At 41.4% G+C, this 22486-nt stretch overlaps 1 protein-coding gene across 9 annotated transcripts in view; it reads left to right on the top strand.

Annotated features, from left to right (window-relative positions):
* The window catches only part of LOC122645947 (WASH complex subunit 5-like), a 157072-nt gene that overhangs the window by 58012 nt on the left and 76574 nt on the right, over positions 1-22486 (top strand). For all 9 annotated transcript variants that reach the window (XR_006330545.1, XR_006330546.1, XR_006330544.1 and 6 more), the window contains exon 14: positions 9666-9710. Coding sequence is in view for 6 of the 9 variants with exons in the window: in XM_043839412.1 (XP_043695347.1) it covers positions 9666-9710 (45 nt within the window). In the remaining 3 variants the exon portion in view is untranslated. The remainder of the gene's footprint in view (positions 1-9665; positions 9711-22486) is intronic.

Raw genomic sequence — 22486 nt, 5'->3', positions numbered from 1 at the left:
AAACCAATGCAAGGCGCCCTACAATAAGGCGGCAGCCGCCTAGGCACCTAGAAATCCGCCTGGACGCCTTGACAACTATGGACTCTCTTATTAGGATCGACCAACCAGCTTTCATCCTTGGCATATCCATTACAAACAACATCCTTCTCAGTTATGAGCTTGTCAGAGGCTTTGACAGATAATCCCACCCCCCTTCTGCTCTTATGAAAGTTGACATTCACAAAGCTTTTCATTCTTTACCCTAGGATTTTATTATCAGTGTCTTGCACAAGATGTCCTTCCTTCCAATCTTCATCGACTGTATCTTCTAGTGCATCTCCTCCCCCCACTTTTCGTCAATTGTAGCCCCGTCGGTATCTTATCCTCATCTATCGGCATCCGCCAGGGCTGCCCTCTCTCCCCTCACATCTTTACTCTTGCCCTTGAAGTTCTTTCCAGAAGCATACAATTCATATGGATCAGCTCCTCATTTCCCCAATGTTCAAATGCAAATCTCTTAAAATTTCCCATTTTGCCTTTGTCGATGATCTCATGATCTTCTCTAAAGCTGATCCCTCTTCGGTCCAGTCCATTTTATCTTGTTTGAGCCATTTTCAATGCTTGTCAGGCCTTTGCATCAACCGTTCCGAATTCTTGTTGTTCCTTGTTGGGGGGGGGGGGGGGTTAATGAGGCTAACTCTTCTTGCTTCAAAGCGATGACTGGATTCTCCTTGGGCCTGCTTCCGGTCAAGTACTTGGGTTTACCTTTGATCCCCTCTAGGTTAACAGCTCACCACTGTTCACCCATCTTGGATAGCCTTTGCAAAAGTCTTCAGCTTTGGATAGGCAAGCTTCTCTCCTATGCAGCGTTGGAATTTAGAGGTTGCAAGAGAGGAGATGAGAGTAGAAGGTTGAAGGAGAAGAAGAAGAAGAAGAAGAGAAGAAGGAGAAGAAAAAGAGAAGTGGCGGTAGAATGATGTGGGAGAGAAAGGTTCTTTTGTCCCCTATATTGATTCACTTAACTATCAAGAGGAAATTACATCCTTACCCCCGTGTTAATATACAATAGCCAAGGGAGGTGAAAAATAAAACTGGAAAACCACATTCCAACATAATAGCCTAGTATCCAAGCCTTTTGGGACTGTTTTCCTGATTTTCTGGGCTATCCTCTTTCCTCTTATTTTCATTTTTCATTTTCCATTTCTCACTTTTCTCATCTCATTTCTTCATCCCTCTTACTTTCATTTTTCATTTTCCATTTCTCACTTTTCTTATCTCATTTCTTCATCCTTCTTACTTTCCTTTCCCTACTTTGTTTTGAGAGGATCTATGTAGCCGACTCCATTTAGTTGGGACAAGGCTGAGTTGTTGTTGTTGTAATCTTTCCCTTCAGCTGAAGAAAACTTGAAGCCTGGTGAAGTTTTCCCCTGGTTCTCTATACAATTTGAAATTAATAATCTTCAGCCCTTAGATACAACCAAATCCACGTGATGCGCTCACCATCGTGCGCAGCATGATGGCGGCTCCAAACAACGCCGCAGACAAGTGAAATCCTATATTTACTGGTCTGGCAATTTTTGTCTCGCTCAGTCTACTATTTCGAAATTGGAGGCTCTAATGTGTACATTTCTTTGGAAGGGTTGTGATTCAGCTAGATTTCTCTACCCTGTTAGTTGGGCATCTGTCTATCTCCCAAAAGATGAAGGGGGCCTTGGCTTGAGAAGAATCAAAGATGTCAATCACTTCAGTATTCTCAAGTTGATTTGGAAGATTGCAGCTAAGCAAAAGAGTGTTTTGGTTGATTGGGTCTATTCCCGCCTCCTGCGCAAGAACTCTATCTGGACTGTTCCATCTTTGTCTAACACTTCATGGGTTTGGTAGAAAATTCTTAAGCTCAAACCTCTTGCTTATGTGATCATTAAATCTCACATTGACAATGGATCTTCTATTAGATTCCTGCTTGACTTCTGGCACCCTAATGGAGTTCTACTTCTCTCAGTGGGAGATAGAGCTATTCATAATTCTGGTTTCAGCATATTGGACATGGTCTCTGACTTCATTCAGCAGGGCGGTTGGATCCCCTTGTCCTCCCCCTTTCCTCTCTTTGGAGTGCTTTGTCAAGTATCCCTAGGAGATCTATTGGCAGTGGTGATATTGTCTCTTGGTCTGCCTCCTCATCGGGTCTCTTCAGTGTCGTCGGCTTGGGACCTCATTAGGCCTCGTGGTTGCATTAAGTTCTAGTGCCATTTGGTTAGATTCAAGAGCCACATACCACATCGCAACTTCACAATTTGAAGAATTTTCACCCGCTGACCCACTCAGTCCTTCCTCATCCACCGGCAGATTCCTGTCTCCCCCCAATGACACCTTTGCTGGAATGCCTTTGAAGCATGGTATAAAATCTCGCGAAATATCGGCGATATATCGCGATATTTCGTGAATCTCGACATGACCGAGATACGAAACAAGGTCGAAATAAAAAAGTACAATAACTCGTCGATATATCGAGATATTTCGACGATATATCGTGGAACTCACGATATATCGCGAGATATCACGATATATCGCGAGATATTGTAAAGTGACAATAGTGTCACATTCAAAATCCTTATAAATTTCATATTTCGCAGCTCTTGGTCGATATTTCGACCGAGAGCTGCTGAAAATGAAATTTTCTCTCTTCTTCCTCCCTTCCAAGCCTCATTGAAGCTCCTTGTCGCCGGGAAGGCGTCGGAGGGTCATCTAAGCTCATCATCAAGCCTATTTTCATTATTTAAGGTAAATTATATTTCTCTAAAACTATTTTTTAAAAAACTTTGTACAAATGTTGTTGGATGTTGATGATATTAATATATGTTAGACACGGAGGCCGATCTCTGACCTCACGGTGTCGAAATTTTTCCCATATGTATTTTTTTATTTTTTTCTGGTTTTAAAAATTCATTTTCCTACAACTAAAATAGGAAATAATTAGGGGTAATATGACTTAGATGGTAATGAATTAAATATATGTTAGACACCAATGGCCGATCTACGGCTTCCGATGTCGGATTTATTTTTCTGCTCTTAAATAATTCTTTTAATTTTCGAAAATTAAGAAAAATATATAAAAAATTAAAAAAACAGAAATAAATAAGGAAAAATATGAGTTTTAAGTTTAAAAAATAATGAAAAAATATGAAAGTTATTTCTATATGTTTTGAGATGCATTACATGTATATTATGTTTACTAATTCATAGTTTTGTTGTGTTAGGTCAATACTTATATTAACATTATATATAAAAAATTGGTTTTAATTTTGTGAAAAATATAAGGGTTAGGGGAAAAATATTAAATAACTATACAAGTGTATTAGTAATCTAAAAGTGTCGATTGAAGTGCATCTACATTAAGTTTTTAATTATTTGTGTTACTTACATTGCGATAAACAAGTATCATTATGGCGGATCGTGATAGACAACGTGCGAGGGCAAGCAAAGGTGGGGAAAGTAGTCAACAAAGGGGCGGACGGAACAAAGAGAAAGAGAGAACAAGAGAGACCAACCAGCCATAGAAGGGGTGACATTGCATGGTTACATGGTACTCCCATTGATGGGGATAAGAGAAAATCTATATGTAATTATTGTCACATGCAATTTATGGGAGGTGGGTCCAGTGAGACTTAAACAACATCGTGGAGGATCTAAAGATGTTGTAGGTTGTCATATGGTCCCTCTCTTGAAGTAGCCAGGAGAGATTGGTGATAGTTTGAGGGGAAGAAAGAAGAGGAAGGACAAGCGAAAGGATAAGAGAACAACTTGAGGATACGGTGAGGAGTTCGATGGGAGGAGGAAGCGATACAATGATGATGATGACTCCTCCTCCTCCTCTGATGATGACATTGCAGTACCTGATGACATACAAACAGCAGAGGAGGCTAGGGATTTTAGGGGATGTTTCGAGGAGTAGAGGAAGTTTTCAAGATGATCGTGAGACAAGAAGTAGGGGGTAGTGGAGGAGTGGCGATTCGAGGTCCTAAAACTTTGAATCCTTTTAAAAGATCACAAAGTGTGAGGCAACCCCAACACCTCTACCGATGCAGTACCACCATCAACATCGATCCTAAATTGCATAAGAAGAAAGGAAGCGATCGACCCAGAATCGAAGGAGCATGGAAGGGGATGAAGGGATTGGTTAAAGAATCGATAGCTAAGTGGATGCTATACCATACCATCCCGGAAACATGCAGGCCCCCATTATGATACCATGATAGATACCATTGCGGTGGCCCGAGGATTGAGGGCCCCACCCATATGAGGTAATGAATGTTTATCTACCTCAACAAAAGAGTGAGATTGATGAGTACATTAGTGAGATGAAGAATATGTGGGAGACATATGGGGTGACTATAATGGCGAGATGGATGGTGGGCCTGAAAGTCCATCATCAATTTCATGATTTATTGTGATGGGAGGGCGGTGTTCCTCAAATCGTGGATGCATCGAAAGAGATAAAGGATGCAAAATATATTCTGATTGTTAAAGGAAGTAGTGGAAAAAGATGTGGGTATTGAGAATGTTGTCAGTTATAGCAGACAATGGAAGTAACTTCAAGTGGCGGTGAGAAGATGATGAACAATAATAAGTACCGGCTCTTCGGACTCCTTGTGCAGCCCATTGCATTGACTTAATGCTAAAGATATGGGAAAGTTAAAGTTGGTGAAGACTGTGGTTGAAAGTGCAAGACAAGTCACCAACTTTGTATCTGACCACTCCTATGCGCTCAATCTATTGAGGGAAAAATGTGGGGAGTGACTTGGTTAGGCGGCATCACAGATTTGCCACAACTACATTGCCCTCAAAAGCATTGAGACAAAGAAGGCGGTGAGAAGCATGTTTGCTTCGAGGAGTGGTTTCATGGAAGGGTTCCAGGCGCAAATGGGAGGAAGCACAAACAACGATGTCATCGAGGACTTACGGACCAAACTAAGCAAAGTGGTGAAAGTTTTAGAGCCGATAATTCAAGTTCTACATGTTCGCGACTCCGCTCTGAAGGGCCACCATGCCGTCCTATATCTTGCAATAGACTTGATGAAAGATAGTGTCTATAGTGTGGGTCCTCGGATTGCAAACACTTCTTAGATATCATAAATGCTCATTGGGAGAATCAACTTATGCATCCATTGCATAAATTTGGTGAGTAAATTTGTTTTATGTTTACTAATTCATAGTATTATTATTTACTAATTACCTATGCATTTGACAATACCTCTATTCTATATGTCATATTTCAGCATACTACTTCAACCTAAGTATCATATAACAATAGGCTTGGGTTGGAAACTCGACTTATTGATCTTTGTGAAACAAGTAGTGAAGAAGTTGGAGCCGGATGGTGCCTCTGAAGCAATTTGCAACAATGAAGTGAGTTCATTTGGAAACTCAACTTATTGATGCTTTCAAATAAGTAGTGAAGAAGTACTTACTAATTTTCCACATGGGTATAGATCAAGGTATTTAGGGATGCATTGGGAAGTTTTGGAGCGAGGCTGCGATCTGGCGAGCACGTGGTGATCTTGTAATTCTTTTAAGTTTTAAATTACATATGTATTGAAATTTGAAAGTTGAAAGTTGAAACAACATTTGACACATGTCTTTTTTGTTGTAAACTTATAATGCGGTTGAATGGTGGGTGTTGTATGGGAATCGGTGAAAACTTAAGAAGAATAGCAATTAAAGTCCTTGCCCAAACATGTTACGCATCTGGTTGTGAGAGGACTGGAGTACCTTTGCGCTCATCCACTCCAAGAGCGCAGCAGTTGGGGTCTCAACGTTTATCGACATGGTGTATGTGCCTAACTTGAGGTGAAGCTGCAACACATCGCGCATGGGACATGAGGGACGAGAGGGCACCATTGATCTAGCGACATCTTTCAAGTTGACTCAGACGATGAGGACCCTATTGTGGATTGGGTGAGGATAGAGGTGAGCCAGTCTTGGATGAGGAGGGAGGTAGGCCCGACCCCATGATAACCGAGATTGGTCTTGATGTGGGCGAGTATATGGTGACGAGGGTCGAGATACATGCGAGGAAGCCTCGCCCATACCATTCCATTTGGTGGCAATGTTCGCGATGATGAAGCTGGTCTAAGTCCTCGAATGATGATGATGGTGATGATGGTGATCTTTGGTGGTGGTGATGGTGATCTTTGGTGGTGGTGATGTTGGTGGTGGTGATCTTTGGTGAAGAATATGACGGCATGCGGGCGTTATGTGGTAGGCCAGGAGGCCCAGGATTCGGCACCTGTAGACCCACTCCGATTCACTGGAGAGACACAGTTTGATCATGCCACACAAGATACGGACCACGGAGCACGTGCCCCCGCACCCCCACCCTCGAGAGGCCCCCTACATACATACAACAGGAAGCGTAGGGGTCGACAAACACAGTTGCAACCTGATCACATGGACATTGATAACCTATCTAGCTCTGTTGGTGGTTTGAGTATGGGTGATAGGGAGGGAGGACCGACTGGACATTGGCGTGCCCCATCTTTTGACGCACATGCCACTCCATTGGCATCGGATTATGGTGCATCCAACCTTACGGTGGATATGGATATGGATCATCATCATATGGGCGGTTTAGTGGGGTAGGGGACTATGACTACGATCCGACCCGGGGACATCTTGGATCATCTTTTGTAGATAACATCTTTGCATACCCTAGCGGACCTAGATACCAACCTCACCACCATACATGCGGCCAATGCCATCGCCTCTTGCGCGGCGCCAACATCATATCACGGTGGATCATCTTCTTCACGAATTTGGATCGATTGGTAACCCTAGTTTATATCCTAGGATAGGTTACCTACATTGTTGATGATTCCATTTACGTGACACTTGTGGATGACTACACTCGTTTCTTCTCCGATTCTATACCGTGGTCCACATATGTCATTCAAGCAGAGAGCAATGGGCGTCGACTCCGCGAGGCATGAGTGGGATTGATCCGGGAGGCACGCAACTACTATTAGCGAGTTTAGCACTTGTAATTTGTAACTTAAGTTGTGATTTCATTAATCTATGTGTATTTAACTATTTATACATTAAGGTCGGCGACCGTATGTCAATCAAGGGTGCAAGCCCAAAACACCAATTTGAATTCACATTTTTACAATTTTATGGTTTAAATGTGTTTATTAAGCTTAAATAAGGCTGTCCATGAAGTTTCAGGCCTAAATATGGCCAAATACCCCCCGAGATGGACCCCCGAAATATTGCAGAAAAAATGCAATATTTCGGGAATATTTCGCGATATCTCGGATATTTCGGATATCTCGGTAGGCCCGAGATACCGATATATCGCGAGATATAGTACTATGCTTTGAAGATGTGGATCACCTCTTCTTCGACTGCCCCTTTTTGTATGCAGTTTGCACGCCCCCAAATCCGCTCAGAAGTTTAGGTCGTTAACGGTCCATAAGATCGATAGTCTTAGCGAAAAGGAACTGGAGTGAACCAAATAAAAATCGTCATAGCTTCAAATTATAGTAGCAGCATATCTAATCATAATCATTCACATAAACACAAAGGAAGTCTTTAAATAATCCAACAACATCTACATTGTTATAGTCATCGTCAAAATCTTAAACATGATGTCTATTACAACCGTCCATAAAATCTCAAATTAAAATCTTTTTTTTTTAAACTCCAAAAATTTAAATCTCTTTTGATAATGTCTTCTAACAACAAAGATAGTAAGTTCCATCATTATCATCACGAGGCTCCTCTTCTCCGCTTGCCCATCCACCAAGTAGGGTTTCAGGTTCGGTTTCTGTGGGCACACCATCTGAAATCATATAAAGGGGTAAGCTTTTGGGAAAAAGCTTAGCAAGTGCACATCATACAACCCTTCAAGTATTTAATCAAAGGCCTTGAAACGAAAATCAATAGTCAAGAGTAAATTAGGATTTAAGACAACAAATCGAATAGAGACAAGGAACAGTTTCATGTCATGTCATGCATACATTATATAAAAATATCTTCATTTAAATTCCAGCCTTTAACAGTATTAATTCAACATAAAAAAAAAGAGTAAAAAGAAAATCTGAATTATGGCGCCGTAACGTGATACGGCTTGTAACATAATACAACCTTTAACCACATTCAGATTCTACTCTAAAACTTTCTTTTAAATATTCTTGGTACAACCTACGAGAGTGTGACATATTGTCTCGTAATGTAATACGGCCTGTAACGTGGTACAACCTTAAACAATATGACATTACCCATTCCGGTAGATACCACATAATTCTTTAAAATCGCATAGTCATAGGATCACTTTGTATAAATATAAGAACCCAATAATAAAATATTAATTTTCGTACACCCATTAAGACCCCTACTTTTGGACTTTATTTTAGTCCATTACAATTATAAAGACTAAAAACTAAAGCTAACCCAAATCAATACTAAAACCTGGCCCGAATTTAAAACCGGGTCTGCATCACATGCTTACTCACCTACCAATTATGTAGTGAAAACAGGGCTGGGCCCATGACTAGGCCCCACTATTGAGGTGTGACTGAAGAATGATACTCACCTACCAATTTTGTAGTGTAAAAAGGACAGGGTCCTGGGATTTCTTGCATACCCAATTCACATCAAATGTTAACCATTACTCCATTAGAGGCAGGGGCAAGGTGGGTCGTGAATTTGAATGTTTCACCTGCTGATTGCCATCCTAAAGATCTAAATTTTATCTGCTATATGGTGTTGGTGAAGATTTTGTTATAGATGTGGTGCCTTTACTTATAAGAATATTCTATCTGATGAGCCTTAAAATCACTACATATTCTTCCAACATTAAATAATACACCACACTGTGGTCCTCTTTTTTGTACTTTGTTCTTTTTTTGCCCTTTTGGGTGTGGGGGTAAAACCTGGACTACATTCTTTGTTGATTATTCCCAGATTTTATGAGACAATAGTAGCTATAAACTCCTCACCCCAAGAAGCAGAGGGGATATATATATGTATATATATGGGAGAAAGAACACTAACCGGTGCTGTGTGTGGGCGTGTACCTGCACCCAGACACAGCCTGGCATGAGAAGACTGCCACACCCCCTTAGAAAGGTGGAAAGGCCCAGGGATGCGGCGGTGTTTTTGCGCCGGGCTGTGTCTGGACACTGGTACACGCCCACACACAGCACCAGTTAGTGTTCCTTTTCCCTATATATGTATATGCAAATCTCATATCAAAACATGGTAATCAGGATAATTTGATACATAAAGATATGGTCTAATCTTTCTCTCTCTCTCTCTCTCTGTGTTACCATACTGCTTTGCTTACCTCGTAGTCGAATGGTAGGGTTGCAGGGCTTTCCTCTATAATGCGAGGTTGGCTTTCTTTGGAGAGCACTCATAAATGTAAGGCCTCGTTTTAACCAATTTTAACCAGGTCATTGAAAAGAACGTCTACAGTCCTCTTAAGAAGACTACTCCAGACTTACTCTTTAACTGAAGGATGCAACTACTGTCATGTAAAACACTTGGAAAGGGGCTGTTTCTGTCAATGCCTCTCATTTTTTTGGGGTGTCTGGGAAGTGAATTATACTTCTTCTTGTTGATCTGGGGAAATAAGGAATGCACATGAATTTATTTAATTTATTTTCTTTTTCTGTATGCATTGAATGTAGGGAATACTTGTTGCATCTCAGACTCTTCATGGTCTCATTAACTTGGTATGTATTTTCCAGTGTCAGTGCTTATAACATATAACCTTTCATATGCTTTTATCAGGAAATGTACAAGATTCATTTTCAAAGCATGTTAAGAAATTAATCATGGGAAAAACTTATGTAGTTGCTAAAGTAGAAGTTGAGAAAGCCATTGATGGGGATAAATTAAGGCATTTGATGATCTTCCTTTTTGTGTATGAAATATTGACCTAGATTATTCTTGATGCATTTTGCATTGTTGTATTTGAGCCATTCCATTAATTTGAAGTGTAATGTTGATGACAACTATAGTCCAGCAATGTTGTATCAAGCTGAATGTTTGGTATTAAGGAAACAAAATACCATAAAATGTGCATGACTGGGAGTAGGATTTTGAGATGGATGATTAGCAAAAGTGGGAAGGATAGAATTAAAATTGAATGCATTTGATGAAACTGAAGATTCGACTAATAGATGAAAAAATGATCAAAAGTCAATTGAGATGGTTTTGACTTCTGCAAAAATTCATGTATTGGAATGGTGGAACAAGATCCATGTTGTGGAACTCAAGTAGTTGGGATAAGAGTGACTGAGTTGAGTTGATAGTATTAATAATTAATTGAAACAGAAAGGAATTCATATCTTTGTCCTATTGAGCTCTTGTGGAACTCCATTTCTTTGTTGCCACTGTTGTCAAATTCTTTTCATTTGTTGGTAGGACTGTGGGAGACTTTCTATTGTACTACAACCAGAATCTGTATGTTTGTGGTAATGAATGACTTGTCAGTCACCACTGTTGGTTGCTTGAGTTCAGTGTCTTATGAATTCTAGTTTCTTGAATGAATATTGTGATTAAGTGTCCAGCTTGTCATACATTATCTCACATTACCCAATTGTGTTGTATATTTTGACCTTTATAACCCTACATAAATGACTTGGGATATAACCTATAACACTCGCCTTTGGAGTTTGGCCTCACCAAGGCATCACCTGGGCATCAAGGCAGCTATGTGTTCAAAATAATAGGCTTGTTTTGGTTCTATTGCGGCTACCAATGGCCAGAGGTGATGCCTTCTTTCTTTCATTCATAGTGTCCTTGAATTAACAAGATCACCTTGCAAGCACTCACCTTTGGCCTCACCAAGGAATCACCTGGGCATCAAGGCAGCTTTGTGTTCAAAATCAAGGTTCGAAAACTAGTTTCGGTAAGACCGAGATGAATAAAATACCATCACCGAAACAGTGTATTTTCCCCCATGAGTTTAGCTTGGACATATTAGTGGGCAAATGAGCGAAATACCGAAACGAAATGATCGAAATTTCGACGAAACAGTGCATTTTTTAGACCGAAATGACCAAAATTTCGATGAAATGATCAAAATTTCAGCGAAACTGTGATTATATCATTTCGCCTTCTGTTTTGTCTCGGACATGTCAAAATTACCGAAATTAGTGAGAATTTTCGAACTATGTTCAAAGTAAAGGCTTGTTTTGGTTCTATTGTTCCAATTTGTAACAACCCGACCCCTCTGTTGGCATGATATTGTCCGCTTTGGCCCAATGGGCCTCACGGCTTTAAAACGTGCCATTACTAATATAAATGTCACAACCCACAAACATACACAACGGAAGACTATTAAACAAGAGTGGTGAAATATTATACAGAACAACACTTTATACATTGGTGACTATCAAAAATTATAATGCAAAACTCTATAAATTTAAAATTTTATTACAAACATCTTTCAGTGTTTCTCTCACTTCATACATCTACTCATCACCAACACTCCAGTCAAGTCTTGTTCCTTAGGTTGGTGCACCATGTACACTCACTACCCAAGGAGTCTGGAGTAGTACAGACCTCTCCTCTGAACTCATCATCTGAAAACAGTATACACAACAGGGATGAGCTAACAACTTAGTAAGGAAAACATAACATACTACACACATGTGCTCATGTAGAACTGTAACAGTGGTACAAATACTCTTACAACATTTTACTGTTAATTAAGTCTCAGTCATTATTGTGAAATACCGGAAGTGCACTATGTAAAAGAGGTTAGCATGGCCTCATGTCAATAAACCAACTCTTTACCCCAGTACTGTAACCCAAGAGAGGAATGACACGACTCGTACTCGTAATCTTGTATCAAAGACAGGATTTTACCGAGTCCTTAGCTCGTCCGCATACAGGATTTTACCAAATCCTTAGCTCGCTCTCGTATTACATATAATATTTATCGAGTCCTTAATTTGTCCACATACAGGATTTTACCGAGTCCTTAACTCGCTCTCGTATCACATATTGGATTTTTTCGAGTCTTTAGCTCGTCCACATACAGGATTTTACTAAGTCCTTAGCTCTTAAGAAACTGTTAGAGTTTATTTAATATGGGTACTTTAGGAACTAGTCTTTTGTCTAGTTACTTTATATTGTATTTTTTTCCTTTGTTCCCTTTTACCTCCCTAGGGAAGTGTATGTAATTTCTTTCTTGTTATCAATTGATTAATATAGGTGTGGTGGAGATAACACTCCAGCACAACACATTACCACCAAACTCATCTCTTCTCTATTCTCTTATCTCCTTCTTCTTCTCTCTTCCCCCTCCATCTTCTTCTCCCCCTCTTACTTGCATCTACTACCTAAAATCCAACTTGGTATCAAAGCTCTCAGGTTTGAGAGCATAGTTATCAAGGCGTCGGCGACGCCTTGGCATCTAGGCTCCTTGGTCGCCTTGGGTGCCATGGCGGGCGCCTTGCCGCCATGGCGGTGTCGCCTTGAATTTTGACCATCTAAAACGCCATGGTCGCCTTCCCGCCTTGATAACTATGTTTGAGAGTCGTATTTCCCTTCTTGCTCCTTTTTTTTCCCTCTCTTTGGTATCCTAGGGCACAAAGGATTCGAAGGAGGAGGCTGCCATGTGAAACGTTTGAAGAAGTATGAAATAGGTTTCATATACAACCTATTTGGAGATTTCAATTTGATATTTGAGCTACCTTGAAGCCCGCATGAAGGTTTGAAGCATCTAAAGTTACCGCCATCTTCTCCTAGTGTTACCGCCAGCTCCTTGTTGCAGTCTCTCTCTCTCTCTCGGCAAGTGTTTGGGCTTTGGAGTGGACTACTAAAATCACCCAAGAGTCCTTGTTATGCTCCATATGTCCTTATTTATTGATTGAAGAAGCTGTTTGAGCATAACCTCTTCTTGTGGGATCTGCCGGGTAAAACCGATACTGTTTTTTTTTGCATTTGGAATGCAGTTTGTGACTTTCTTGGTTGAGAAATGGTTATGCAATGGTATGTGTGGACTCTTTGAATTGGTATGAGTTGATGCTACCCTTTGGAGGGCTTATCTAAGTGGGGATTTATCAAAGTTGGTGTTTGTTTTTCTTGGCTGAGATTGTTTTCTTGTATTGGATTGCATATTTGGGTTGAGAGTGTACTCCCTACTTGGTTTGGCTACCTTTGTTTATGGTTAAGTGCCTCTTTTTCTACACCATGCCTGATTCGGATGTCTTCGGGAGTGGTTCAGCTGATTCACCTCAGTTTGTTTTTGTGAATCCACACACACAGATCTCCATTGTGAAGCTTAATAACATCAACTACTTGGACTGGGCTCACTCTGTGAAGCTTTCCCTTAGGAGCAAAGGGAAACTTGGATATATTATTGGTGCTATTACAACCCCAGAGCTTGGCGATCCTACCCATCAGAAATAGGAAACCAAAAATTCCACAATCATGACTTGACTGATTTTCTCAATGAAGCCCAAGATTGGGAGATGATTTATGAGAAAGTAAACTGCTAAGGACATTTGGGATAGTGTCTCCAAGACCTTTGATAGGGTGGGTGACTTTGCCAAGGTCTACCAGCTTCTCCAAAAAATATTACAGTACGGCAGGGTGACAGGACCATTTCTGAGTGGTATAATACCTTTTTTAGTGTGATGGTCTCTAGAAGGAGTATGACGACTACAGGGATCTTTAACTGACCAATCCAGAAGATGAAGCGAAGGTGTCCCGCACTCTTGAGAAGGAACGTTTCCTCATTTTACTTAGTGGCCTTGATCCTGACTATAAACCAATCCGGATCCAAATCTTAGGCAGGTCTCCTCGTCTCTCTCTTGATGAGGTCTGTAGCTACTTACAAAGTGAGGAGACCCGGCATGTGGCTATGGAACCAGCATCATCACTTGAGCGGTCTGCTCTTGCTTCTAGTTCTCACAAAGACTTCCGTGGTAGTAGTAGAGGCCCAGGGCCCACCCAATCATTGTGGGAGATCTAGGCATACAAAAAGAAGAGGTGCTGGACTCTTCATGGCCATCCTCTTGGTACACGTGGTGGTTCTGCTGGCAAACTTGATGGTCGTAGAGGAGGAGCTAGAGCTCACTCTATGATGATTGAGGCAGTTGGTAGGGAGTATCCACTTAGCACACAGGTTGATTCCACCTTGGCAGATGTAGTGTTTCGCGGGGTCATGTCACATTTGGGCACTTTACCTTCTACGCCTACAATGGCAAATTCCTCATCATCCTCAGCTTTGCTGGTATCCACATCAGCTCCTATTGTAGCCCAGTCTTGGGTTATTGACTCTAGTGCTATTGATCACATGACTGGTACGTCTCACTATTATGATTCCTACACCATTTTCTCTAGTAGGGATAAGGTTAGGGTGGCTGATGGCTCCCTTTCCTTCATTTCTGGTAAGGGCAGCATTTCTTGTTACATCATCCATTTCTCTTGATTTTGTCCTTCACGTCCCCAACCTTGCCGTTAATCTTTTATCTGTGTGTTACTTGACTAAATCCCTAAATTGTTGTCACCTTTTTTCCTTTTCACTGTCTTTTTCATGATTTGGTGACGAAGAGCATTATTGGCAGTGGACGTGAGGAGAAAGGCCTCTACCTTTTTGAACCTCTTTTGCCCACAGCTCAGTCCTATGTGTGTGTGGACGTAATAATAGCTCCGTGGATTTTGTTATGTTATGGCATCATCGTCTTGGCCATCCATCTTTTGTTGTAATCAAGAAACAATTACCTCATTTATTTTCTTCTTTTGCTTCTTCTCATGTTTTTCAATGTGAACAGTGTATGTTTCCCAAACATTGTCGTTCATCTTATCCATATCAAGGTAATAGATCTACTGTCTCTTTTCATATTGTGCATCCGGATGTTTGGGGACCCTCTCCTACTACCTCTTGATTTGGCTATCGTTACTTTGTTTCATTTGTTCATGACTATTCTTGCATTACTTGGACTTTTATGATGAAACATAAAGTGATGTCTGTGACGCATTTAAAAATTTGAGTAAATTACTCAGACCTCCCCTAACCTTTCTGACAATTTAGGGAACCTCCCTTGCTTTTCTGACAATTGCTTAGACCTCCCCTACTTTTCAAACTTGGCTTCACTTAACCCCAGTCCGTTAGTATTTTAATGCTATATAACGGATAAATTTGAAAAACCTAAGAAGCCTGACAATTATACATATTTTCCCTTTCGGAAGTTACCCTATTGCCCTTACACCCTTTCCCTTTCTTCTTTTTATTCTTCTTCTTCCTCCTGCAAACCCACCTGCTCCCACCTCTCTGCAACCCCGACCCAGTTGCCACATCGCTGCAAAATTTGTAACAAGACATTCTAGACGGGTCAGGCCCTTGGAGGTCACCAGAGGTGTCATTGGATGAGCACAGCCGAAGCAGCTCCGTCCAGCTCCGTGGAATTGGTGTAAGAGGATATCATGAGTAAGACAGGGCGTGTGATGTTAGATTTCGACCTGAACGAGTTGCCAGTGCCATCATCCATGGAAGACGATGATGAAGTTCTCAATTCAGTCTGTTTCACTCAATCTGTGAGTACGGGGATTGCCATTACTAATAGTAGGCCCGGGCAGGTAGCTGAGCAAGCATCTTCTTCCAACAATTCGGCAACAGAGACCGACCAGAACCTCGTTTCCCCATTTCTGATATCCATCATCCAGATTCCATATCTCTTCCTCTCTATTTCTTCTTCCCATCTCCATCTCCATTAACCACAAATTCCATCATCACTTTGACCTTCCCACTTTCCGAAACCCACTGATCAAACCCTCTCATCTTCTCCATTTTTTTTAATACTCCAAACCTAGTAGCCGCAACCTCTCATCTCCATTTCCCTCTTTTTTATTCTCCACTTTCTAATCCACCGACCGAATACTCTCTTTCCCACTTTCTTCCCAAAATCAAACCCATCTGTTACACAAAACCCATGTCTCTTTCTGATTTCTAAATCCGTTCTTGCAAGACCAAGCCCCACCGACTGAAATCTTCCCTATTTTCTCATTTCCACGCATTATTGAATCATTCATCAGTGTTGGAGATTCCTTCAATTTGAATTTGAATTTGAATTGGGATTTCCGTATTTATTGTTCTTTTCCTTTGTTGGATACTGTGTAAATGCAATTCTACGTCAAGCGGGACCCACTTCCATGGCTGCGCTATAAGACTTGAGAAGGAAACGGAAAAGTATCAAGTGATCTGAAAATCTTTGCCAAGTTGTAGCGTTAGCAAATGCAATTTACTTTGACAGTGGCCCTACTTCGATGACCCTGCAACAAATTGGACCATCATGGCAGCTGAGAAGAAATGGCTTTTCACCCTCTTCTCTGCAACAAATTGGACAACCATGGCAGCTGGGGAAACGATTTGAAGAAGAAGAAAGGGATGCTGGTCCTTTATAAGTAAGGGCATTTTGGTCACAACATACTAACACCGTTAACGGGCTAGTGCTCGGTGAAACCAAGTTTCAAGTGTGCATCTTTATGTTGGGTCTTCTTCTGGGGACGGGCTTCTTCCCTTACATACGATGACATAGATAGAGCCTCCTCCTTTGATCCATTCATTGATTGACTAGTCAAAGTAGAGTAGGTTTAGGTTGCTTTCTCAATCTTTCTCTGATCCTAGCCGTGTCATGGTTCCGGCTTTAGTCGGCTAAAAAGAGGTGTGTGTGGTAGGGCTTTCCTTCCTTCTCTTGGCTTCAGGTAGACTAGCAAGTTTGATGTGACTCCTAATAATAGAATATGAAGTAGGGGAGGTTTGAGTAATTGTCAGAAACTTAGGGGAGGTTTTCTGAATTGTTAGAAAGGTCAGGGGAGGTCAGAGTAATTTACTTTAAAATTTTTTATTAGATTGTTCTTACTCAGTTTGATACTCGAATCAAAATTGTTCGTTCTGATAAAGGGGGGGGGATACATGTTTAGTGGCATCCAAACCTTCTTTTCTAATAATGGCATTATCCATCAGCTAGCATGTGTTGACACACCCCAACAAAATGGAGTCGCTGAGGGAAAAATCCATTTATTGGAGGCCACCCATAGTATTTTATTTGGCATGCATGTTCCTAAGACCTTCTGGTCTAATGCCCTTCTAACTGCTTCCTTTCTCATCAACCGCATGCCTACCGAACTCCTTGGTTCCAAATCTCCCTTTGAAACCTTGTCTCCACAGGTCTCTGCTTTCTCCCTTCCTCCCAAAGTCTTTGGGTGTGTTCATTATGTTTATGCTAACAAATCCTTAGAGACGTAGACCAGAATCAGGTATAAGACAGCCTCAATATATCAATAACATATGCCTGTAGGGAAGAAAATAAAATCTGCAAAATACCAGCGCTGCAGATAACACAAGAATACAATAGATATCTACAATCAACACTTTCATCAGGCTAAAAAGAATTTTAGGAAAAATCTAAGGGCTAGAGTGCCCCGGGTGATCCTTCGTAAAATGATTAGAGGAATGAATCAAGAACTGAAAATAATGGATCTTTATGATGATCAGATCATGGAATCCATCAACAAACTTCAACTCAAATCTACGACGGCATATAATGATGGAGTCCAGAAGATCACAAACAAGCAGATAACAAAACCCAATAACAGGTCACGCAATAGTGTTGTATATCACAGGACCAGCAGGAGAAAAAATATTCATCACAGGAAGAGAAAAAGAATGGGCACGCAGGGTAGAGAACGATCAGCAGCAGCAGCAATAAAGCCAATAAGCAGTCTCCCACTTCAAAAAACCTTTGTTCCTCGTATTAATAGCAAGGATTTATATCTTAAAGCCCGGAGCTGCTCAGGTTGCTACAAACCATAATAGAAATCCTTATAGGACGAAAAGGTGCCAACTCTTTGTTTGACTTTCGGCCCATCTCCCTTTGCAACCTTCAGTAGAAGTTCTTGCCAAAATCCTTGCCAACCAAACGGTTTTCATCCCTGGTAGAATCATCAGTGATAACATTTGTTAACGCAAACACCAAGAAACACAAAGAAACAAAACAGATTCAAGCAAAGATGACACAGAGATTTAACGTGGTTGATGATGTGCTACATCCACGGGCGAAGCTGAAGATGATTCACTATGTAATGGTAGAAAAAATTACAGTGGAGATTTCACAAGAAAACTCAAAGGTCGCAGTAAGAACTCTCCCTAGAAAACCCTAACTCGAAAATCCCCAAATCTTACTTCTCTCTCTTGCTTACACAACAAGACAATAGAACAAAGAAATACTCATCCAAGTTGGGTCGATCTGTCGGCCAAAGCCCTTCGCTACCATCACAGACCTCACAAAATTTCCCTTTCGGGTTGCCACCAAAAATGTCGGAACGGGGCAAACTTCAAACGGGTACCAGAATTTGAGACACACATAACAACATTCTTCTCTGTTCTGAGTCTTCTGACCTTGTCAGAGACTTCGATAGAAAATCCAACCCCCCTGCTGTTCTTATGAAAATTGACATCCAGAAAGCCTTTGATTTTTTGTCCTAGGACGTTATTATCAGTGTCATGCATAAAATGATGTCCTTTCCTCCTATCTTCATCAACTGGAATTCCCATTGCATTTCTTCTCCCCACTTCTCAATTCTGGTTAATGGTAGCCCTGCTGGCTTCATTGCATTGTCTGTTGGCCTTCGTCAGGGCTGTCCCCTTTCCCCCTACATTCATAGTTGTCACGGCGCCTAGGCGAACCACCATGTTGGAGGTCTGTCTAAGCGCTTAGGCGCCCGCCTAGGCGGTCTAAGCGCCCTAGTATTATTTTAATATATCTAATATATCTAGTAGACTAGTACGGTAATGATCTAATTTTTTTAAATCAAGAATCAATACTATAAGTAACATTAAGAGACAAAAATGGACACTTTAAGCAACATCAAGAGACAAGAATCAACATAATAGCCATATCAATGCAAAATGACATTATACTTATTTGCTAAAATGAGAAACTCAACAAATGATAGAACAAAATATATAATATATAAAGAAGTGTATATTCAATTATTCATTAAAAAAAAACAAAGCAATAAAATAAAAGGCACAAAAACATCTACTAAGAAATGAAGACTCATATTAAGCACATAATATTTACAATTTTACATATGTGTTAAACTTGTTCAACAGATAAAAAAAAAAAAATAGAGAGGGAGACGGAAGCTTCAAGTTGTTCTTGTTCAACAGAAAAAAAAGGGGGTGGGGGTCGAAGAGAAACAGAGAGGGAGAGTGGGAGACGGTAAAAAAAAGGGGAGGAAGAAGATGTGGTGCAGAAGAAGACGGAATAGGAACAGGAAAAAGGGGGGGGGTGAACAGAGAAGAAGTGTTGCAGAAGTTAAAGGAAGAAAAAAAAAAAAAAAACTTAACCGTTACACAGGAAGAAGGCTGAAGATCTGAAGAAGACACCATCCGCAGCTTTGGGAGGAAGAAGACACGCGACTAGGTATTCACCTTGTTTCAACTTCTTTTCACTTTCTATTCTTCTAAACTTTTCAACTTCTTCTCTTGTTTTGTGTTTTTACCCTATGGTCCAATGTATCTCACTAAAATAACAATTTGTACGTAAACCAATGGAATACAAATAAAAAGAATAAATAGTCATTGGTTATTACTTATTACACACAAAAAAAAAACAACTATACAATAAAAGGATACATTAGGCGACCGACCACAGTTGTCAAGGCGTCGCCTAGTCGTCACCTAGGCGATGCCTAGGCGCCTTGATCGACTTGGGCGCCTTGGACGCCTTGACCGCCTAGTCGGTGTCGCCTTGATTTTTTACCCTCTCCAATGCCCTTGGATCACCTATCCGCCGTGACAACTATGGGACCGAGTATGTTAAATAGGCATCCTAGGCGACGCCTGGAGTGTCTAGGCACTTGCCATTTGTTGATACACTATGGCGGACCACATCAGGCCCTTTAAAAAACCGCTTGGACGCCTAGGCAACGGCTTGACAACTATGCCTACATCTCCACTTTAACTGTTGAAGTGCTTCTCAGAAGCATCTAATCTTGCATGAACCAACATCTCATCTCTCCCATGTCCAATTGTAAAGCTCTTTGTCTTGCAAAAGATAGGAATAAGCCAGAGCGGCTGATGCACCTAACGAAGGATATTGCTTCTATGGTCAATCTATGAGACGATAGTAGTAAGAATAAGAAAGAGAAGAGCTAAGATTCAGGAAAGGATGACCTTAGGAGCGCAGCGGTTTGAATTTTGAAATGGGAGTTGTTTTTCTTTCTCCTTGGCCCCCGGCCTCGTCACGATTGCCTTCCTTTAGCCGTCCAGCAGAATACGAGCCCCTTCAGATCATCAGTTCAATGTTGAATGATGAGGAAAGAAAGGATTTGATCTCTGAAATAGCTGTAATAGCTTGCTTCTCTGGTGGCTCGCACCCCGGGTGGTGCGGCTGAGCCAGCGTGGGCTCAGCAGTCGGCCTATGTTTCCAGGCGCACATGTAGAGGCATGATTAGTTCCACGAATAAGATCTCCCATTTGGCCTTTGCCAATGATCTCATGTTACTTCTCTAAAGTTGATTTCTCTTCAGTTGGGACCATGTTGTCCTGCTTGCGCCACTTTCAAAGTATGTCAGGCCTCGGTATCAACCTCTCTAAATCTCTCCTTTTCCTAGCCGGGGTCTATGAGGTTGACACGTCTTGCTTTAGAGAGATGTCTGGGCTCTCCTTGGGCTGCCTTCCGGTCAAATATTGGGCTTACATTTGATCCCCTCTAGGCTGACTGCTTTCCATTGTTCCCCTATCCTAGATCTTTTGCGGAAAAAAGGCTACAACTTTAGAAAGGGAAGCTTCTCTCTATAACCGGCTGCCTAGAGTTGATTAGATTTGCTCTTCAGTCCCCTTGCATCTACTCGTCTGGCATTTTTGGGCCTTCCATAGTCCACTATTTCGAAGTTGGAGTCTCTCAAGTGTGCCTTTCTTTTGAAGAGTTGTGATACTGCCTCATTCCTCCACCCTATCAGTTGTGCCTCTGTCTGTCTCCCCAAAGATAAAGGGGGCCTTGGCATGAGAAGAATCAAAGATGTCAATCATGCTAGTATCCTCAAGTTGATTTGGAAGTTAATGGTTAAGTGGAACTGTATTAGGTCTACTCTCGCCCGCTGCATAACGACTCCATTTGGACTACTCCTTTCTCTGATGCCTCCTGGGTCTGGAGAAAAATCCTGAAGCTCAGACATCTTGCTTCTGGTATTAAATCTCATATTGACAATGGATCTTCCACTAGATTCTGGTTCTACCACTTGCACCCACATGGAGTTCTTCACTCAGTTGGAGATAAAGCTATTTATAGTTCCGGTTATAGCAGATTGGACATGGTTTCAGACATTATTCGGCAGGATGGTTGGCTTCCCCCCTTCTCCACTTTGACTGTCATCTGGAATGTTCTGTCGAGCATCCCCAGAAGACCCATTGATAGTGGTGATATTATTTGTTGGTCTGCTTGCTCGTCGGGTCTCTTCAGCCCCAAGTCGGCTTGGGATCTCATTAGGGTTCGTGGGTGCATTAGTCTAGCGCAATTTGATCTGGTTCAAGAGCCACATCCCCTGCCGCAGCTTCACATTCTGGAGGGTTTTCTCCTGCTGCCTCCCCAGTCCCCATACAGTCTTTCCTTATCTGTCGGCAGATTCCAGTCCCTCCCCAATGCTGTCTATGATGGAATGTTCACTCTTCTACGATTGCCCCCTCTCCTCCGCAGTTTGGAAGCTTGCTGGCCAAATGCTTGCCTAGGAGAAGAAGAATTTTGACCTTTGACAAAGAATGGATTTGGGTAAACATTTTTTTCGCCGGGAAATCCTTTTGTGACATGGTGGAGAAATTAGCTTTTGGTACTGCTGTCTCCCATATCTGGTAGAGCACAACCTCAGAAGGTGGACCTCTAAGTCTAGATTCTTTCAGCAGATTTCGAACTCCATTCTCTTTGATGTCAAATCACAGCTATCTGGGTCTTCTTCCTGGTGTGTTGATACCCCTAAAAATAGGCTTATTGTAGTTTCTTGGGGTCTATCCCCTTCTATTTTACAAGCTTGTGCCTCCCCCCCCCCCCCCCCCCCCTCACGGGTAGGGCCGTCGGGCTTTGGAAGTTGTTTTGTTTTCCTCTTCTTTGGTAATGAATTTTTTATTCAGCCAAAAAAATAGCAAGAGAGAATGATCCAGCAGCAGCAAGCAGTCTTCCACTTCAAAGAACCCTTCTTTTTTTGTTTTTTTTTCAGTTGCAAACTTGTTCTTCATATTAATTGCAAGGATTTATATCATAAAATCAGGAGCAGCGCAGGTTGCCACAAACCATAATAGAAATCCCTAAAGGACTCTCAAACCAGTGATAGGAATGCAGTTACTGAATAACCACCCACTCTGGCACCATTTAATGATTTCAGGACAGAAGCTACCAGCACCTGCGTAGGAGAGAAGAGAAAGAGAGAAGAAGAAGAGATGTAGTGAACCAGATAAAGCTCACGACTAGGAATAGAACCCCCTTACTGTGAG

This window comes from Telopea speciosissima, chromosome 1 (genome assembly GCF_018873765.1).
Source record: "Telopea speciosissima isolate NSW1024214 ecotype Mountain lineage chromosome 1, Tspe_v1, whole genome shotgun sequence".
Lineage (NCBI taxonomy): Eukaryota > Viridiplantae > Streptophyta > Magnoliopsida > Proteales > Proteaceae > Telopea > Telopea speciosissima.
This window is presented reverse-complemented; position numbering and strand designations above follow the sequence as displayed.